The 19,574-nt window shown below is 36.4% G+C and overlaps 1 protein-coding gene across 4 annotated transcripts in view; it reads left to right on the forward strand.

The window, feature by feature from the left end:
- Window positions 1–19,574, forward strand: part of DOCK4 (dedicator of cytokinesis 4) — a 253,261-nt gene that overhangs the window by 221,805 nt on the left and 11,882 nt on the right. For 2 of the 4 annotated variants that reach the window (XM_021384917.1, XM_021384918.1), the window contains 13 exons: window positions 674–760; window positions 2,194–2,298; window positions 4,361–4,502; window positions 5,113–5,279; window positions 6,524–6,610; window positions 8,228–8,404; window positions 11,590–11,673; window positions 14,545–14,664; window positions 15,569–15,690; window positions 15,959–16,079; window positions 16,579–16,660; window positions 16,933–17,042; window positions 18,099–18,266. In XM_021384917.1, coding sequence (XP_021240592.1) covers window positions 674–760; window positions 2,194–2,298; window positions 4,361–4,502; window positions 5,113–5,279; window positions 6,524–6,610; window positions 8,228–8,404; window positions 11,590–11,673; window positions 14,545–14,664; window positions 15,569–15,690; window positions 15,959–16,079; window positions 16,579–16,660; window positions 16,933–17,042; window positions 18,099–18,266 — 1,572 coding nt within the window. The remainder of the gene's footprint in view (window positions 1–673; window positions 761–2,193; window positions 2,299–4,360; window positions 4,503–5,112; window positions 5,280–6,523; window positions 6,611–8,227; window positions 8,405–11,589; window positions 11,674–14,544; window positions 14,665–15,568; window positions 15,691–15,958; window positions 16,080–16,578; window positions 16,661–16,932; window positions 17,043–18,098; window positions 18,267–19,574) is intronic. The other 2 variants (XM_021384919.1, XM_021384920.1) reach the window with 1 other exon arrangement.

Here is a 19,574-nt window from a genome sequence, read left to right on the forward strand (position 1 = left end):
TACTAAATTGTGATGTGTCGTTTTGAAAATCAATTGCTGAATCTCTAAAAGGAAAAGTTTTTTGGGGAGGTCACAGTTCACTGTCATCTCTGAGAATGCTTATTCTGAATTATGCAAGAGCAATTATCCTGTAGTTTAAAACTTTATATACCCTTTGTGTGATTATTCATCTCAGGGACAAACAGGCAATTCATTGCAATTTTGCACAGATAGTATAATATCCAGGTAAGCCTTGGAAATGCATTTGAACTGATGTTGGTGATCACTGTTTTTTCAGAAAATTCTCTGATCAGTTTATAATTTAAACATATTATGTAATATAATATTCCAAAATACAAAAGTTAAGCAGGATATGTTAAGAGGAACATTTTTAAAATGTGAAAATCCTACTCGTTTGTATCAATCTTATAAGTATTATCAAAAGAGATAATTACCTATATCTTGTGCAGTGATAGTCCTTTAAGAATCATATATTAAATAAGTCTCCAAACAGATCCATTAATAATTCATCAGTATTACTTAGCAGCTATCTGTATGTCTAATGAATAGTGTGTTCAATTGTTTTCAGTTACTGGAAGTATGACCTGGTCTAGAAAGAACCGACTTCACTAATAAGTCCCTAATTGCCAAACAGTTGTTGTGTAATTATTAAACATCTTTTACTTGCTTGCAGTGTTGGGAAAATGGCATTATTTTATGCAGGAAAATTGCTGAACAGTATGAGAGCTACTATGACTACAGAAACCTTAGCAAGATGAGGGTAACGTACCTAAGTACTTTTCATCAATCATACATCAAGAAGCTATTTTCATTTGGAATGTAAAATGTTACTTGGAAACCTAAGATTGCCACTGAGTAGTCCTTCAGTTTCATTTGAAAACATTTTTTTTAAGCTTGTACTTGTTTTCTGTAACATGTTATAAAAAGAAGTGTAAGCTGAAGTGTAAGAATAAGTGATCTTGTAGCATTCGTACCTGTATAACATTCCCTTTGTGTGAATGCTCCTGCAAAAATATTGTATCTGTCAATGCAGTTTTGTTGATTTCCGATTGTTTGTCCAGGGAATGTGCTCTATGCAGTCTGTTGTTAGGAGCAGCAGCATATTTTTGCAGTTGTAATTGGAAACAAACAGCTTAGAAGAAGTAACATACAACTTTGCTAATCTACATACTGCATAAAAATATGGTCTGCTTAATTCCTATATAGACAAAAGGAGTCTTTTATGACACAGTCTTCCTGATTTCTCTCATTTTTAGAGTCTTGTTTCTATGTTAATACTTTCTGCTACTTTTTTTTAAAGATAATTTGGTCTTCCCTTTTTGTATCTTCTCCTGATGGATTCAGTTTTATGTATTAGTTTCCTTCTAAAATATTGTGTACATGTGGTATGCCTTCTGCTGGAACTTATTCCAAAGTTGCTTAACAGCATGATGTGAAATTCTCAATGCACGCAGAGCTGCTGTACAGAGCTGTAGCAATACTCCTTATGATCTCCTTACTCCATATATATTTAGATAACTCAGTGGCAGAATCCTGTAAGCGAGAACAAAAAATGAGTATCATCATCTTAATAAAATAATTTGTTTATGCACGTTTAATTAATTGTACTTAATGTGTTCTGTGTTTGCATTAGTCAATATCTTTCTACTATATCTGTGCCACCTATGTTTTAACCCAAAAACGAGGGCTAGGGGATTTCTCATAGCAGTATAAACTCAGCAGTTACTGATATCATATACACATTAAATAGCTGTTTGCATTAGCTAAAATGGGGTTGATGCTTTTTTTTTTCACAGTATTAAAAAAAAAAGTATGAACAGGGAATTTTTTTGGTGAAATTCATAATCAGAAAAAAAGACTTTGACATAAAGATGACTTTGTGTTAATATTTTGAGTAAAATAAAAGTGGGATACAAATTATATAATTATATAGTTATTATTTGTATTGATAAAAATGATATAATTACTATCATGAGACTTTTTAAGAAACTCATGTCAGACACTGAAATCATTGGAATCTGATATGATTTGAACATGACTGTTTTGAGTATGGCTCCTTACTGTTACTCAGAGAAGCACTGCAATTCCACTATTCTAGCGCAGTGCATCAAAACACCTTGTCTTTTGTGACAGCTTAAGGTAAAAATATGTTTTCAAAGAATGCTAATCACATTTCTTTTCAATCTCAACCAGATGATGGAAGCGTCTTTGTATGATAAAATTATGGATCAACAGCGACTGGAGCCAGAATTTTTCAGAGTTGGATTTTATGGGAAAAAGTTTCCGTTCTTTTTGAGAGTAAGTGAATTGAAAATGAACTGAATGGAATAATTCTGGGACTCATGCTGTTTTTTATAATTACTTTCTCTACCTGAGAATTTGATCATACCGTATATAAGTTCTTATATGAGAAGCAGGGAATTCTCTGTGGTGCATGTAATAATTGCGTGTTATCAGGGCAAGAAAAGGTCCTGTCTAACAGAAAGACAAATGATAGGCTTCTAGAGTCTTAGGCTTAAGATTCTAGTTTGTAGACACAGGCTTAAGATTCTAGTTTGTGTTGGAAACCATGCACCCGAACTAATCCACCGCTGTCTTCTTTCCATGGTAGCTTGTTCCCATTGTTCTGTTTCTGCTGGTGGCCGCTCAGGAGGCAGCTATCAAAAGAAGCATCATTTGGCAGTTGGACAATCAGTAATTTAGCATTTAAGTAATTACATTCTCAATCTCAATTTTTTTAAAATGAGTTAGAAATTCAACATGCTGACTTCTGTTGTTTATTAGTATACTAAAGCTGACAAGATATATAAAGTTACTTGAACATTAATCTTAGATTCTGAAGCTACCAAAGTGCCCTTGAAAATTTTATTTTTGCTATTCTGTTCCCCTTTTCCACAGTCTGCAGTGGTTTAGCTGCGTTGACTGTCACCTTGGGAAGAGAACAGAATCTATCTTATTCATGGAGCCACTGCAGTCGTAATCCAAGCTCCCCTTCCTACAGTAATTCAAATAAGTGATGACGGAACCATCTCTGTGTGGAGGAGGCCTAAAAAGCCAAATTTTTCTTTGCCTTTGTGTCTGGGAAAGTTGCAAATTCCAAATCATAAATATAGTATGAAAGTCTCCATTTAAATCCTTACACAAAAAGTCTTGTGGGCACATAGTTTTTGTTATTGTCTGATAGCTGTCTGTATATATCTTCTGGAGAAACCAATTTAAAATTGTTAATTAGAAAGGATTTAATGCTTTATGTTCCTAAAAACTGTGTCAACCGATACAGTAAAAATACTGAAAAAGTCTGCACAAGAGTGCTGTATTTTCAGGCCTGTAAGTCTTTCACTGCTTATGCATCTGCATAGGAAGTATTGATGTATTTTCCAAGTTAAACATACATGGCACTACTAGAGAACAGATGTATGCTTCCTGCACCAACAAGGAACTCCTCAGAAGTCCACTACATTAGATTTAATTTTTTTGTGGGAAAGCAGTTTGTAAGTCTTTTAAACAGTCTGGGTATATTTGCCATGGAAGGAATAAAGAATAAAGCCTCAGAGTAAAGCTTTCCAATTTTAATTTCTAGTTGTACATTAACACTGTTGCAGATTTCTTACAGCAGTTTCCATGGAAGTCCAGGATCTCAGAATTCAGTGCTTCCTGTCCCTTGTCAAGACACTATAAGGAAAACTACAGTTTATATCTAAATCTGCTTCAGGAAGAACACATTAATAATGACTTTTGAGAGTTTTATAACACAGATATAAAAACAAAGTTCATTTAGAACTATTTTTAGAAAAATGGTTAAGATATTTCCTTTATTTCAAACATAGAGGAAGCCCTCAGCAACACTACAGTTGGGGACAAGTTCCAGTGGATACTCCAGATCCAGACGGCTCATGTTTGATATATAATTTGTGCTGTATCTATGTTCATGTCTCAGGAAAACAATGACGGAGCTTCATTCTGAGCATCTAGGCTGAAAGAAATGGGGTTTTCTTGTTCTTCATGGAGAGGACTTTGAGCTGATTTCATTGTTTTAACTGTTGCATTATGTTTTCATTACATATTTCAAACAATCTACTATTTTAGGTTAGCTACACAATTTTTCCCTTCAACTTTTCAGATTTCTATTATTCATTTTACCAGACTTCTGAATAAAACATCCTTTATACAGTAAATTTTCCTTCACCTAGATTTCTTATTTTCATCCTGGCCTCTTGATTCTTATTTTTTCCTTCTTGATGATAAAATGATGTAAGAATTGCCCTTAAAGTGTATTTAAGACCATGTGTTTAGATCTATCTAACGATACCCATTCATTTTTGCATAACTTGCTCTTGGTTTTTTTTCATATTTTTCTCAGAATAAGGAATTTGTTTGCCGAGGACATGACTATGAAAGACTGGAGGCCTTCCAGCAGCGAATGTTGAATGAGTTCCCACATGCCATTGCTATGCAACATGCAAATCAACCAGATGAGACTATCTTTCAGGCAGAAGCGCAGTGTATCCATATAATCACAAGCCCATGCTACTTAGTTGTCTTCTATGGTTTTAGAAAATATAGGTACCCCTATAACCAATTTCAATAACTATCTACCCCCACTTAAATAAATGGTAGGTGAGAAATTCCCTGCAGTTTGTCCCATTCACTGTTTTGTCCAGACTTATTTTCACATAATTGTCGGTTTTGTTTAAAAATTCCTTGATTATTTAGATTCTTACTTCAACCAAAAATGCTCGTGGAACTCTCGTAGCTTTGATAACAGTGTGTCAGTTCAAGTTACAGTAACACAAGTTCTTTCCATACAGTAAAATGCTGGCATGGCATGACATCCAGAATATAAGAATATATTTAATTAAATCCTTTTATTCCATGTACTATTCCATGTAAGTAGCTGTAGTTCTTTTTTTTTTTTTAACAATTTCAACAAAATAATACAAAGAAATTCCAAATCATCAAAAATGTCAGAAGTTCATTTCCTAAGCTATTAATATTCTAGAGGAATTTAATGATACAAACTTTGAAAAGAATTTTTTTTTCTGTCATACCCCAGAAGGCAAGGTGCTTTGCTAATTTCAGTGATGTGGAATAGCCTTAACTCTTTATATACAGACTTGCAGATCTATGCTGTGACACCAATCCCAGAAAATCAAGAAGTCCTGCAGAGAGATGGCATTCCAGATAACATCAAGAGTTTTTACAAAGTAAATCACATCTGGCGATTCCGATATGACAGGCCATTTCACAAAGGTACCAAGGACAAGGAGAATGAGTTCAAGGTAAAGTACCATGCACTTTCCCAAACATCTAGACCTAAGGATTTATTTCAAACATCAGTTACAGTTGTGTTATTGAACTGAGTGTGTTCTAACAAATTCTCTAGAGGAAAAAGTAGGTCAAACTTGACTGTTACACTCTTCATTTTAGTTAAAATTCCTGTAATAGTTATATAGGAGCTGAAAGGTATTTTTTGTATATGACAATAGGGCAGCAAAAAGTACCTGTTCATTTTTTACTTTCATGATACGTTGAAGGCAGAACTACAGAGAACCAGAGCAGCCTCCTCCAGAGAAGCTTATAAGGCAGATGGGTAGACACTGCTGAGATGATCTTCTGTGGTGTGGGTAGGATTGCAAAAAATTCTCTCTACCGCAAGCTGAGGGGAGATAGTTTTGATGAAGATATAGCATAGTGTTCCATTCCTGTGACATAAAAACTAAAAACTACCTCTGAACTTACTGCTTGTCTCAGAGAAGAGCAAGTCTCTTCCCTAATATGTAAACGACTTCTGTTCCTCCTAATAAAAATATTAGACTGAAAATTCATCTTACATTTTTTCTGGTGTAATTTTAATTTTGATCCACTAGAAATGCTTACATCCTGACCTAGAGCATAGTCTAGTATTCAGACACATAATAATGTCCTTAGATAGTTGGAGAAAAGAACTGTAAGGATAATAAGTTAGCTGAAGTAAATCTAGATTTAATTGTATAGCTTGTATATGTTTTGTGTAAGAGTCATACTATGTGTTGAGTTAACCATTCACCTGACTGTCATTTTATAAAACTCTTGCACTAAATACTTTACAATATTACATTGGAGTATCACATCACCCATGCATTTTGGAATCTCAAAATAGGACTTCACAGAGGAGAGCTCTAAGTCGGTCTGCTTCTGAACTCTCTCTCTTCTTGGTTATTATCTAAGAAAGGAGATATTAAAATGCTAATTTAGTTGTTGGTGACTTTTGAAGGTGAGGGGCCAATATAGAATATAGAATAATACCATGTGTATACGAGTAGAAAAGTGGCAGAAATTACTGCTTAGTTGAGAATCATAGAAAGTACAGAAAAACATGAAAGTCATAGGCTTCTGGGATAGACATTTCAGTAGATTCTTGGATATTAATACTTTTTTATGTATATGCTTTTTGTTAAGTGGATGTATTTATAAAGAAAACTGGAAATAGTAAAGAAAATTCTAGAGGTAAATTAGGGAAATAAAATGATTTTGTATATTGTAGAGCCTATGGGTGGAGAGAACTACACTGATCTTGGTGCAGAGTTTACCAGGAATCTCTCGTTGGTTTGAAGTGGAAAAACGTGAAGTAGTGAGTATGAGGCTGATTGCAATGTGTATTGTGTTCCTTTACATCCCTATAGGTGATTAGAAAACAACCTTAAGATTAATTACCCAGATGTTAATTTATTTGTGCAAGTTTTGAAGCTAACTACAACAAAATTATTTACGAAGTATTTTGAATTGTCCAGTTTCTCTTATCCTGTGAAGTATTACTAAGAAACCAGCCTTATGATTCATTTAAACAGGTGAGGAAAAAAGAAGCTGAGAACAATAATGGGCAGTCAGATCCCAGTAAAAGGCAACACTTATTGTGAGCAAATTACTTCTTTCAGCATAAAATTTAATACTCAGAATATCTGTAGCTCAATGTGTCTTTCAGTATTCCTGAAATGTAAGCATTCTCCATTTCCTGTACTATAATAAAAGCATGTGGGTATATCTCTTTTTCCACCTAGAACTCTCTTGAAGTTACCAGTTCTCAGCATGGGCACAGAAGCATGCCTACGCAGATCTTGTAGGAATAGGGTCTAACAATCTTCTTCTGACACACTGTAATTTCTTCTCATTCCTTGTTTTATTTCTTGGAAAATCCTTAAATACTTTTCAAATGTATTCGGAGGAGTGTTGCTTTATAAAAAACTCTAAAAAATTGGTCAATTGTTGAGCCAGAGAATATAACATCTGTAACCTTTTCCCTTCCCATTAAAGCTAATCTTAATAATCCCATTTATTATTGGGTTACTGTTGTAAAACTGATACGGTCTTGCAGAAAACCAAAAAAGTAATTTTGTAAAAAGCGAAAAAAATTGTGTGCGGCACAAAATTTTGTTAGTTGACTTCTACAAAGACATTACTAGGTTAATATGACCCCAACCAAATTATTACATGGAAACTGGAATATAGAAGAACCACCTAAGTTACTGTGTTACCATTATAGTCACCATTTCTTACAGCTAGTTCTAATATTTTTTTCTGGGTATGTACTGGACCATAACTCAAATTCGTGCTTTAACGTTTCGGTAAATTATGCCAACTACAGGCCCTCTTCCCATCTCTCTGCTCTTTGCTTTTCCTGCAGTTCATGCCAACAGTGAGTAAAGCTTCCTCACGCTCTGGAAGACAGGCACATCCTGTTCAGTGACTGCCCTTGACTCTAACTCAATTGTCATCAAAGCCTACATTCCAACTTCTCATCCATACTGCTGTTGACTATATATGTTGGGTGTGGGAACTAGCTCACCCATACTTAAACTCTGCTCTGTGTCCCTAAGCACAATGAAGCACTCTCTGACCTCACCCCCAATTAGGTAAAGTTTCCAAGGACAATTCAAAAAAACTCCCAAATCCCAAGTTTCACCACATGCTGAAGTGTGTATTTTGTAGCAGGTGCTGAGCAATCTCTGAAGGTCAGATAATTAACCTACTGGAGAGGGCTCTTTGCTTTGGCACTTGGTTAAGTGATAAAATATGATGGTTCTCTGTTCAGATATTTTACAAGTGAAAAAGAATCTTTATGTCCCATTACATAATTACATGGATTAATGTTATTTTCAGGTTTAGAATTCAACAGAAAAATTACCTTTAATGTAGTTCATCTTTTAACTGAGGATTAAGCAGTTTGCAATTTTCCTCACTCCCGTATCAGGTGGAAATGAGTCCCCTTGAGAATGCCATTGAAGTCTTGGAAAATAAGAACCAGCAACTCAGAACGCTGATCAGTCAGTGTCAAACTCGACAGATGCAAAACATTAACCCTCTCACAATGTGTCTAAATGGGGTCATTGATGCAGCAGTTAATGGTGGTGTTACTAGATACCAAGAGGTAAGCAATTTATTTTGTGTTTATTAAAAATCTGTTACAAGACTGTTTCTTTCTAATTATTTCTCTGAACAGATAAAGCTCCTCTGTATGAATCAAGGATAGAAACTGTTATAAATTATACATTTAATTACAGTTATATTGCAGTTTGGGTGTGAGTTGATGTTAAATATATATAGCTTCATTGTTCACCTTGTATTCTTTAGTGGTTAGTGCTTAACTTTATCATGATTTTTCATTAGAAATAGTTAGTTCAAACTGTATTACTGTTATATGTACACCCCAGCCCAGGTGAGGATATACTTCTGGCTGAACAGCACATTTCCTTTTGTGAGCGGATGTTCTGATTGAAGAGAAGTTGTTCTTAAGAACAAATTTATTTATCTCATGGAATCATTTTCTATATCCTTACTCTTCTGCCCCTTCATATTCTAGAGGAAAACTGTTTTCTGGAAAAATCTAGCGAGTTGCAACTGCAATACTTCTAAAATATCCAAGCTTCTACCTCAGTGCTAGATTTGTCCCCAGAAGCTGTGCCTGGTTATTGTAATCTCTGAATCACCTTAAGAAAAGCTTAAATTTTGGGGACGATGTATTTTCACAAACTTATGTGAGATTTTGAAACAGCAGTGAAAAGAAAGAAGGACTATGTTTCTCAGCCTAGTTTGATCTCCCAGTTTTTCACAGTAGTCTTTTGAAATACTTGAATTAGCTACTTGTTCCTTTTCCACTGAAAATTTCAAGTTGAATAACTACCCACTTGTCTCAAAGGCTGTAAAATTTGTTGTTCATTCAACAGAGGTAAATTTGATAAAGCTGCATTTAAATTAAACTACAAGAGATTTGATTCTGCTATAGTGTTAGAAACTGTCATTAATACTGCAGCATTTATGAAAGCTGTGGGGCTAAGGCAAAGCAATACCATATGTGGTGTCTCCCAGCTGTCTTTTTTTTTAAAGGACAGCAAAGCTTATTTAGCAAAGCAAAGCACCACAAATGGAGTCGCTGGAGCAGTATAGACATGTCAGAGCCATGTCTGGTTTGAATAAGCAGTATCTGCGTTTGGTCTGAACTAGCTAGGTTTCTCTGCATAGCTCTCCACTATTCGTGAGCATATTAAAGGTCCTAGCTTGTTCTGTTCTTTTTACTGTTCTTAGCTGCAGTTCTTGGTCTCCTAGATAGTCTTCATTTGTAGCTTTTTATTCCCTTTTGTCCTCTGCCTCCCTCTTTCTCTCTCCTTGGCTGTATATCTAAGATAGGACATTACAACATGTATGTTTGACCAAGCACGTGGTCTTGAGGTGAGTATGGACATGTCTTTACAGATACTTTATTTCCCTTTTGGCATCTTCCCAGCTTTAAAAAGTATAAGATCCAGCAAATAATCCCTTTCGGTCAACTGCTGCCATCTTGATTCTGCTTTTTTTTTTTCCCTCATCTTTTCTCCTTGTGGGATAAAAAGGAGTTGTCTCTAACTATGCAGTAATTTGGCTGATATTACATCTGTTAGAGCTACCCTTTCATTCACTGGTTTTAGTACAGAAGTATATCTCAGGAAAGTCTAGAGAAGTGATAGCTCTTATGCAATGCCTTTCTGTATGCTAAAAAAGCATGAAGTGTGTTTTGTGCCTGTTAACTAACACCTCTCAGATTGCACTTTGTGCTATAGCATATTTTTCTTTTAATTCCTTTGCATATGCTCGGAGCTGAGTAGAAGCACTTTCATGTTTAATTATTGGAAACCACGGGCTCTGAGACTTACTGGATTTAGTTGAATTCTGATTTTTTTTTTTCCTCTTAAAATCTGGGGATTTTGCTTAAAGTTAAATTATTACATCTCTGACTCATACTACATTTCTTGCAGTTCTGTATAAATCTCAGCCTAAAACTGCTGGGACACCACCTGCTCAATACTGAAAACACATCAAGATTTTTAGATGAGGGGGAAAAAAAGCAGCTGTCAGAAGTTTGGGATTTGAGAATTTAGCAAGCAGTATCAGAGGGCTCCTTTTTACAATTTAAACCTGTAAGACTTCATGTTGACTTATCTGCAGTGAGAGAGCCATGTAAAATAAATGTTCTTTGCTACAGTATCAGCATTTTCTAGACAGGTCTCATGAGTTGCCACAGCATGAAATTTTGGAACTGTCAGAGAAAGGGGTATATTAATCTCCAGCTCCACTGTTGCCTATATTTACAAATCATTATGCACAGCAAAAATTTTAATAGCTAAAGATGAAGGGAGGGCCTTGTAAGTGCTATATGAGAGAATCACTAAGACCAGTGAGAAACAGCACAAAGCAGCCACTATTATCCTCTCAACTCTATGGACAGAAAACTGTATGTGAATGGAGATCTTTTGTGACAGACACACTTCTGAGAAGGTCTGCAAATCTCTCAAATGAGCAGCTGGCTATTTTCTTTGTAGAACAGAGCTAAGCATTGTTGTAAATTCAGTACAATCCCTTTGCAGAGTGGCATAGGTGCCATGGTAAGTAAGATGTAACTGTGAACAAAAAGGTGACTGCTATGTCCAGTCTGCTGCTGATAGATAGAAATGACTTCAGGGTATTATGACTGGTACAATTTGACCACTGGAAGTGGGATGGGAAGTCATATAAGCTCATGAACACACTCACATATTGTTTGTCAGATGCTCCCGAAGTGAAGAAGTGTGGCTTTTTGAAATCAATATTGTCATGAATTCTTTCAAACATTAATTATAAGAGTGTATAAGACACTGGCACAGCTCCAATACATATAGTAGCTTACAATTCCATGCTGTCCATATGGTATCTTCGTATTTAATGGATAACAAAGCTCCTAGTATGAAAAGGCTTCTTGTCGAACTCTTTGCAATTGTTTGAAACTCCTAGTTCACAATCAGTGGGAAAAAGATATTTAGTTCAGGTAACCTGTGTTTCATTTCATCTATGATTTGCCGCTTTCCAGATTTGATTCAGGATCTGTCCAGAATATTCATCAGCTGGTTGAATTCCACTTCAAGAATGGCTCCATTTTATTTATCCATACTCTCCACCAATGCAGAAATGAATAATTAATCATTTAGCACTGCAAAAAGAGCTTTTGTTTCAAAAACACCATGAAAAACTGTTGTTTAAAAAACAAAAAACAAGAAGATTTGTTTCTACTTGCTTTGTTATTTTGTGATTTTTGTTTTGCTTCAGGCATTCTTTGTCAAAGAATATGTTTTGAACCATCCGGAAGATGGAGAGAAGATTACGCGCTTGAGAGAGCTGATGCTTGAGCAGGTAAAGTGGGGGAAAAATCCTGACTAGGTCACTAATTCAGCCGTTCTAGTTGAAACGATGCATCCCAAAAAAAAAGTACAAAATTTCAGAATCAAAGAATTGTGGGGGTTGGAAGGGACCTCAAGAGATTGTTGAGTCCAACCCCCCTGCCAAAGCAGGCTCCCTACAGCAGGTTGCACAGGTTACTAACTGCTTAGTGGTCTTCACTATTGTCTGAATTAGTTTGCAAATAGACAGCGCATTCCTATATAAGCAGGTTTCCAAGTCACATTAATATATTCTCCCTAGTTCCTTCTGTCCCTCTTAAGCACTTCAAACTATTATAAATTAAAAGTTGAAGATGAGGCATGTTTTTGTACAGTGCTGATCACGTGTGAATATTTGCACAATGTATTAATAGTTAATACATTATGTATTATAATGTATTAATAGTTAATTAATAGTACTACTGCAGAATAAACAGTATTCTCAGTAAATGGTTTGGCTTAAACAAATATTTGTACATTGCATTTTACCACTAGTACAGAACAAATATCATTTTTACTACAATGTGTAGTATACAAGCACACGCACACAGAGGAAGGGAAAAGAAAAATCTTCTTACAGTGGAAGATATCTAATAACACTAATAACAATTGCCTGTCTGGGTAGGCACTAAAATAAACACCACGTGATACAATCACACCATTGAATTTTTATGCGCTATATAATTTTTCTATTACTTCTTCATTCTCCTATTTATCGTGGTCCTTATATCATGAATATTCCCACTACTGAAAAAATTGAAATTAAAGATAAATGAACTGTGTAGATTTTGATGAATTGATGGAAGTTGCAGGTTCTAGAATTTGATTATGTTATAAAACAGTCGCTGGGTTTCTTTATTATTATTATTTATTTTAATTTTTGTTTACATTTGTTTTAGCAAAGTGAGATGATTATAAAATTATCCCTGGATATTGATTTGTTTGTGCAGTAAGCCAAATGATTAAACTTAAAATAGTCTATTTTTAAGGGATGATGAATAAACCAAATATTCACAAGTTGGAAATTGAAGGAAAAGATTTAGCGTATTTTCACTGAGAGAAGTGAAAGGAGAATGTTTCCATTTTCCCTGTCCCTCAGAAAATGTCACGATGCAGAGACCTAACTCACATAATTCAGTCTAAGTATATAGATTACTGGTAGACTATCCAAGAGGAGAATTATGTATAAGAAGGCTGGAAATGCTGAAACAAATTATTTTGATCACTTTAACAGAGCATTTCAGCTCTTTTGACTGACTTTTACCTATCTCTACTCTATGCAGCATGTTGAAATTTCAAACTTTCTTTCCAGGTTAAGATAAAATGTAATATATGAAGGTAATATATATTAATGTTACATTGCAGTGTTTTTCAAGTTACAGGTTAATACCGCAGACTCTTAATTTAAAATTCAGAGGTAGTAAATTCATAGAATCTTAGAGCCATCCAACCCCCTGCTCTGGGCAGGGTTACCACCCACTAGTTTAGGCTGCCCAGGGCCCCATCCAAACTGGTCTCAAACACCTCCATGGATAGTGCATCCTCAAATTTACTGGGCAGCCTGTTCCAGTGCCTCACCATCCTCTGAGTCAAGAATTTCTTCCTAACATCTAATCTAAATCTCCCCTCTTTCAGTATAAAGCCATTCCCCCTATGTCCTATCATTATCAGACTGTGTAAGAAGTTGGTCTCCCTCCTGCTTGTAAATGCCCTTCAAGTACTGAAAGGCCACAATGAGGTCTCCCTGGAGCCTTCTCTTTTCCAAATTGAACCAAGTCCAGCTCCCTCAACCTTTCTTCATAAGAGAAGTGCTCCAGCCTGATGTTGCTCTGATCATTTTCATGGCCCTTCTGTCATATCAATGGCACCACTCAGCTTAGTGTTATCAGCAAACTTGCTTGAAGCTGCACTCACTCCAGTCCCAAGACAGACTCCTGGAAGACACCACTCATATTCCCATGGAAAAATGTGACTTCCAAGTGATGCCAGTTAAAACCTGTCTGGTGAACACAGGTGATTTCTGAATCCTCTGCATTTTCTGTTAAGAGTTGGGCTGGCTCACTGAGGGTTCAATGCTGCAGTTCTGACCTGGGGTCAGTGGTGCTTTGTAGCTGCGTTGCTCCAAAGAATCTGACACAAAATGTCAACAGTAGCTCTCGTTCAAACGTATTACAGTGCAGTATAACTGTTTTGTTTTTAAATTCAAATTTATTCGACTTGTTGCTTAATTAATGCAATATTTTTAATGCCTGTGACCAACTTTGAGCAAGATGAGAACTTTAGTAAAGTTAGTCTGAAACCTGTTGGGCATTACATTGTGGATATAGGTAAAGCCACCACTTACTGAGGTTTCTCTGGAGTTGGGATAGAACAGGGAAACACGAACATCATAGAAAATACATTCCAGAGTCCATTGGTTGTGGTTATTGCTGTTATGGTTCATGTCTTTTTTATGATAACTGTTTGCATAGAAGACTCCTTTCATTTAGTTTAGAGCTGTTTCTTTGTGTAGTTACCACCTAGCCACGTTTTTCACTGCATTATTTGTAGTGGTATTAGATTAGTGCTGAATTCATGTAAACCAAATCTAGAAAATCGAATAGTAAAATGAGAAAAAGCATAAATCCTCTTGTGTGTCACTGATTTTGGTCTTAGGCTTTTAGATCTGGTTTGATTACAGGTCTCTCAGACGTGCAAACAAATTATTTCAGTATGCATGTTGGTGTTTTTTTTTTGTTGTTGTTTGTTTGGATTCACAAGATAATTTTTTGGTTGTTCGAAAGATAGAAACGAAAAGAGATCTAAAATGTATTTTTTCCTCTTTTTCCTCCTATCTCTTCTGCAGGCCCAAATTCTGGAGTTTGGCTTAGCTGTGCATGAGAAGTTTGTGCCCCAGGATATGAGACCTTTGCACAAAAAGCTGGTGGATCAGTTCTTCGTGATGAAGTCTAGTTTGGGAATACAGGTACATGAGTGCTGCTCAGATGAACCAGAAGACAGTCTAGCTGCAGTAACAGTGGTTAATTTTCCTAAGCAACAAATAGTGACATCTTTTGGTTGTTTGTCCACATTACATCTTACAGAATTACAGTATCAGAGCATAGGGAAAGTTAATAAATTTTCCATGCTGAGCAGAGAAAAAGGATAGAATCATAGAATCCTTCAAATTGGAAGGGACCTTTAAAGGTCATCTAGTCCAACTCCCCTGCACTGAACAGGGGTACCTACAACTAGATAATCATGTTTGACTAAAGGGAAAGTATAATCAGCAAAAAGTTAAAATATTTTTTTCTAATGTTGAGGCTAATCTAAAATCATAGAATCATAGAATGGTTTGGATTGGAAGGGACCTCAAAAACCACCCAGTTCCAAACGCTCTGAGTGAAGAGTTTCTTCTTAACATCTAACCTCCGTTAGTCCTGTCGCTATCAGGCTGTGTGAAAAGTTGGTCTCCTTTCTGCTTATAAGCTCACTTCAAGTACTGGAAGGCCACAGTGAGGTCTCCCTGGAGCCTTCTTTTCTCCAGGCTGAACAAGCCTGGCTCCCTCAACCTTTCTTCTGGAGAGAAGCTCCTGCCCTCTGATCATCTTTGTGGCCTCTGTCCTTGTGATGAAGGCCCCTGGCCTGAATGCAGTACTCCAGATGGGACTTCATGAGGGCAGAGCAGAAAGGGGACAGTCACCTCCCTTGCCTTGCTGGCCAGCCCTCTTTTGATACTGTTGGCCCTCTGAGCTGCAAGAGCACACTGCTGGCTCATGTCCAACTTTTGATCCACCAGGCCCCTCAAGTCGTTCTTGGCAAGATAAAATGCAGATATAACTATTCAATTAAATGTTCATTTCAATTAATCTTCTTTTAACAACTTGCAGGAATTTTCTGCCTGTGTGCAAGCTAGCCCTATCCATTTTCCAAATGGAAGTCCTCGTGTATGTCGAAACTCAGTACCTGTTTCTATGAGTCCAGACGGTGCTCGGGTAATACCGCGGCGCAGGCAAGTTAAATTACTTGAAATTGGTAGATTTTGTTACTTGTGGAAGATGACCCATAGAATATTTTTATTGCGTGCATGCTTTCTCTAAGGTCAGCCTGAAGTATCTTCAGGTATGAATAGCTGCTTCTCTCTCTCTCTTCCCTTTTCTTCCTCTTTGGAAAAATCTAGATTAAATTGTGGAGATTAATAGCATGTGTTGTTTTCACATGGAAAATGATAACTGGCAACTAGACTAAACTGTTTTGTGTTTCATTATTTTTTAAAATAGTCCTTTGAGTTACCCAGCTGTGAATCGGTATTCATCCTCATCACTGTCATCCCAAGCTTCTGCTGAAGTCAGCAATATCACTGGGCAGTCAGAAAGCTCTGATGAAGTTTTTAACATGCAGGTACAAATTATTGTCATTCTTCAAACTGCTTTTTTTTTTTCTTGTGAATTTACTAAATTGATGCTTCTATCCGTTCAGAAATGTAAAAGTTAACTGCTGATACCTGTTAAAAATGAATATTTAAATGGCCTGTTAGCCTCCTTAACTTACACAGAACAATTTTTATGTAACAGTTTCTTCCAAACTTGGAGTAAGAATTTTTAACAAAATCAACATACTATACAAAATTATCTGACCTTACCTAGACTTTTCTATTCAGTAATCACAGTGATGTAATTATGTTAATACATTAATTGTATTTCTGTTTATTTGATATTGTAGTAAACCTTTTTGTGTAGTTACATTAATGTTCTTTGCACTGTTTTGCTGAAAAATCACTAACAAATTATTAGTTCTTTGTTTTACAATAAAAAAAAGTTTGGGTGAAATATATTAAAAATTCTTACTTTCCAAACTAGTAAGTACGATGTGGTAACAACACCATCTTTTCTCTACGCAGCCTAGTCCGTCTACCTCAAGCTTGAGCTCTACTCATTCTGCTTCACCTAATGTGACCAGTTCTGCTCCATCCAGTGCAAGAGGTCAGTGCTCCTGTGGTAAACTGGATTAAATTAATATTAAATTATAATATTAATATTATTAATAATATTATAAATATTCTTGATCTGTTTCACAGCTGAATCTTTAAATAATTTTTGCATGATGTCTCCAGACATCAAATTTAGCTGCTTTTTTCTTTTTTTTGAAGAATGAGCATCACTAGCAGCAGAGGATTTCTTTGTCATAAATAGTCTTACAGAATTGAGATGACTGAATTTCAGTGTGTGAATCACTTGACACGTTTGTGTTCTAGCCTCTCCTCTGTTATCTGACAAACATAAGCATTCCCGAGAAAACTCTTGCCTGTCCCCCAGAGAGCGACCCTGCAGTGCCATCTACCCTACTTCTTTGGAAGCCTCACAGGTAGGAAGATAACTTCTTAACTCTAGTTAAGAAGATGACAAAGGCACTTGTTGAACCTCGAGCAGTTTCACTGTCTGCTCAGTGCTGTTAATTTTCAGTTTTTTTGTTTCTACAAACAAATAGCTTCTTAGCACACACACACAAGAGATGTGAAGAGAATATACTGTATTTGATTACATTTCTGCTTCCTTTTTAAGATTTAGATCTAGTCTTGATATTTTCTCTCATTGGAGAAAAACGTGCATATCCTGATTGTCTGAAACAGCAGTGTTTGCTCAATCTAGGGAAGAAGAAAAACTAGAAAATTCCCTCAGTGTCTTATGAAATAGATAATCCTAGCCACTGTGAGATCATAACCCACTCCATGTGGCAATTCCTATTTTCAGAGGAGTTTTGGAAAAGAATGATGTTTTGTTACTCCAGAGGAAATAATGAGTCCTTATCTCAAAATTACTGGTGCGTAGCTCTGTATAAAATTTGAATCTTTTGAGTTATCTGAAATGCAAAATGGGCTTGGTGAGCTAGCCTGTTTTGAATCCTTATTTCATCTTTTCTTCTGAATGGACCTGTTTTCCTAAAGTGTTTTCCTTTTATATAGATGCTGTTTCAATCCACAATATCACACTATGCACATCTTGCTGAAGCTGAGAAAGAAGAGAACATAAGTACCCTGTGAAAGGCCCTCTTTTCAGCACTAGCTCTCATTTCCACCAGAAGTTTTGACTCTGATAGAATTTTAGAATTGGATTTCTGGTTTCTCTTTAGTTATTGTATTCTTGTCTCTTTGTTCTTCGGTTATTGAATTGGCTCTTGATTTAACTTTTTCCTCTTTTCTGATGAAGTCCTCGTGCTGTTATATGAGGGCTTAAGAATTATTATTAAAGCTGAGCCAGACTTAACAACAGGTCTCAGTAATTGCTTGCTGATATATCTACTGGGCACTTTCTTGCTGGTGTTGGAGCCAAACCAACATACTGGAAAGATCAGGAGGTTTTCTTTAAATAATGCGGTTTTACAGCTTGCCGCAAAGAAAAATTATCCCGTTTTTGCTCCCAGACTGCAAACTCTTGCTTTGCCAAGTGGAATGCGGCTTCTGTTCCCCACTCTACCCGAGATTCGATAAGGGAGGCTGAGGAGCATGTAGGCCCAGCCTCCACGCTCTCAGAGACTCGCCTGGCAGCAAAATCTCCCAATCTGTCTCTACCCTCAGTGTCCCAAGAGAGGGTAAGTAGAAAATTATCTTCCTTGTACAGTGAAGCATGTTTCAAAGATGAGAAGGTCTGAAAGTTTTGCCCTCATAAGTATGAATGAGGATGTATCTTTCCCCAGAAAGATGCAGTTTCTTTCTCTGGTGCTCTGTTTCCTGAACGTTAAAAATGAACTGTGATCAGAAGGCAAGTTCTGATTCTCTACCTCATGAGGAAGATGGACAAAAGAAATCCTCAGGACAATTGTAAGGAGATATCTTAAGAAATGCCTGCAACTCTTATCAGAATTTAGATGGTCAAGTTTTAACTCACACTCTCTGTTTTTAGTCTAATAGAAGTTAACTTTTACGGTCTTGGTTGGAGCTTCACACTACATTCATGAGAAAAAGATCACCCATTTATGAATGTCTTTGGCTTAATGAATGCAAAGTTCACAATAGATTTCAACCTGGAAGCATGAGATGCACAGGCAAATTCATGTTTTTCAAGTCCAAATCCAGCTCTCTCTTTTAAGGAAGTTCAATGGATTGCATAGAACCATACCACAGCAGTACTTCATCTGATCTCTTCATTGAAATTGCTGCTCAAGGTCATCTCTGTACAGCTGTGTCTGGTCATCATCTGTATGTGACTGCTTTTTGATCTCTGGCTGAGCAGTTGTATGGTGTGTCTCTAGGTCCTCCCATATGCTGAGGGTTAATGTCTATTGTTGTTGACTGATTCTTTAGTTTTTGTGCTTTACTTCTTCATAGTGGAGCTTTTTGGCTTTCATGTTTTTGATTCTTTTGAGTTTCATTAAATATCCTGTGATTGCTCTTGCTCTTCTGTATGGTTTTATATTCCATTGTTTCATTTGTTTCTCATTTCTCTGTAAATCATGAAGCTTTTTGCCTCTTTTAGCTTCCCCAATTTCAGTTGCTTTTTCAGCTTCTGCTCTTGACCTTCACAACATAAGAGATTTCAACATCACCACACTTGCCCACCAGGTCCTAGCGTACCGCAGACTCGCTATGCAGTGAACATTTGATCCAGACCAGGCAGGAATGTATGATCACATTTTCTATCAGAGTACGCATGTAGTTACGCCACCTCAGTTTTATGGTAGCTCCAGGAAAAGATAATGCCTGATCCAGTATGGTTACTACAGCACAGACAGCAAACCCAGTCTTCTCAAAACCTACCAACTCATTCTCTTATGAGATGTCTTAAATCAAGTAGGATTGGCTACGTATCTGTCCCTCATTCTGTAACACGGAGCTGCAATGTGTTAGATCCATGAAGTTTGCACTGCAGCAGGATTTGCCATTGTGTGGAACCATAGCAT

Source organism: Numida meleagris, chromosome 1 (genome assembly GCF_002078875.1).
Source record: "Numida meleagris isolate 19003 breed g44 Domestic line chromosome 1, NumMel1.0, whole genome shotgun sequence".
NCBI lineage: Eukaryota > Metazoa > Chordata > Aves > Galliformes > Numididae > Numida > Numida meleagris.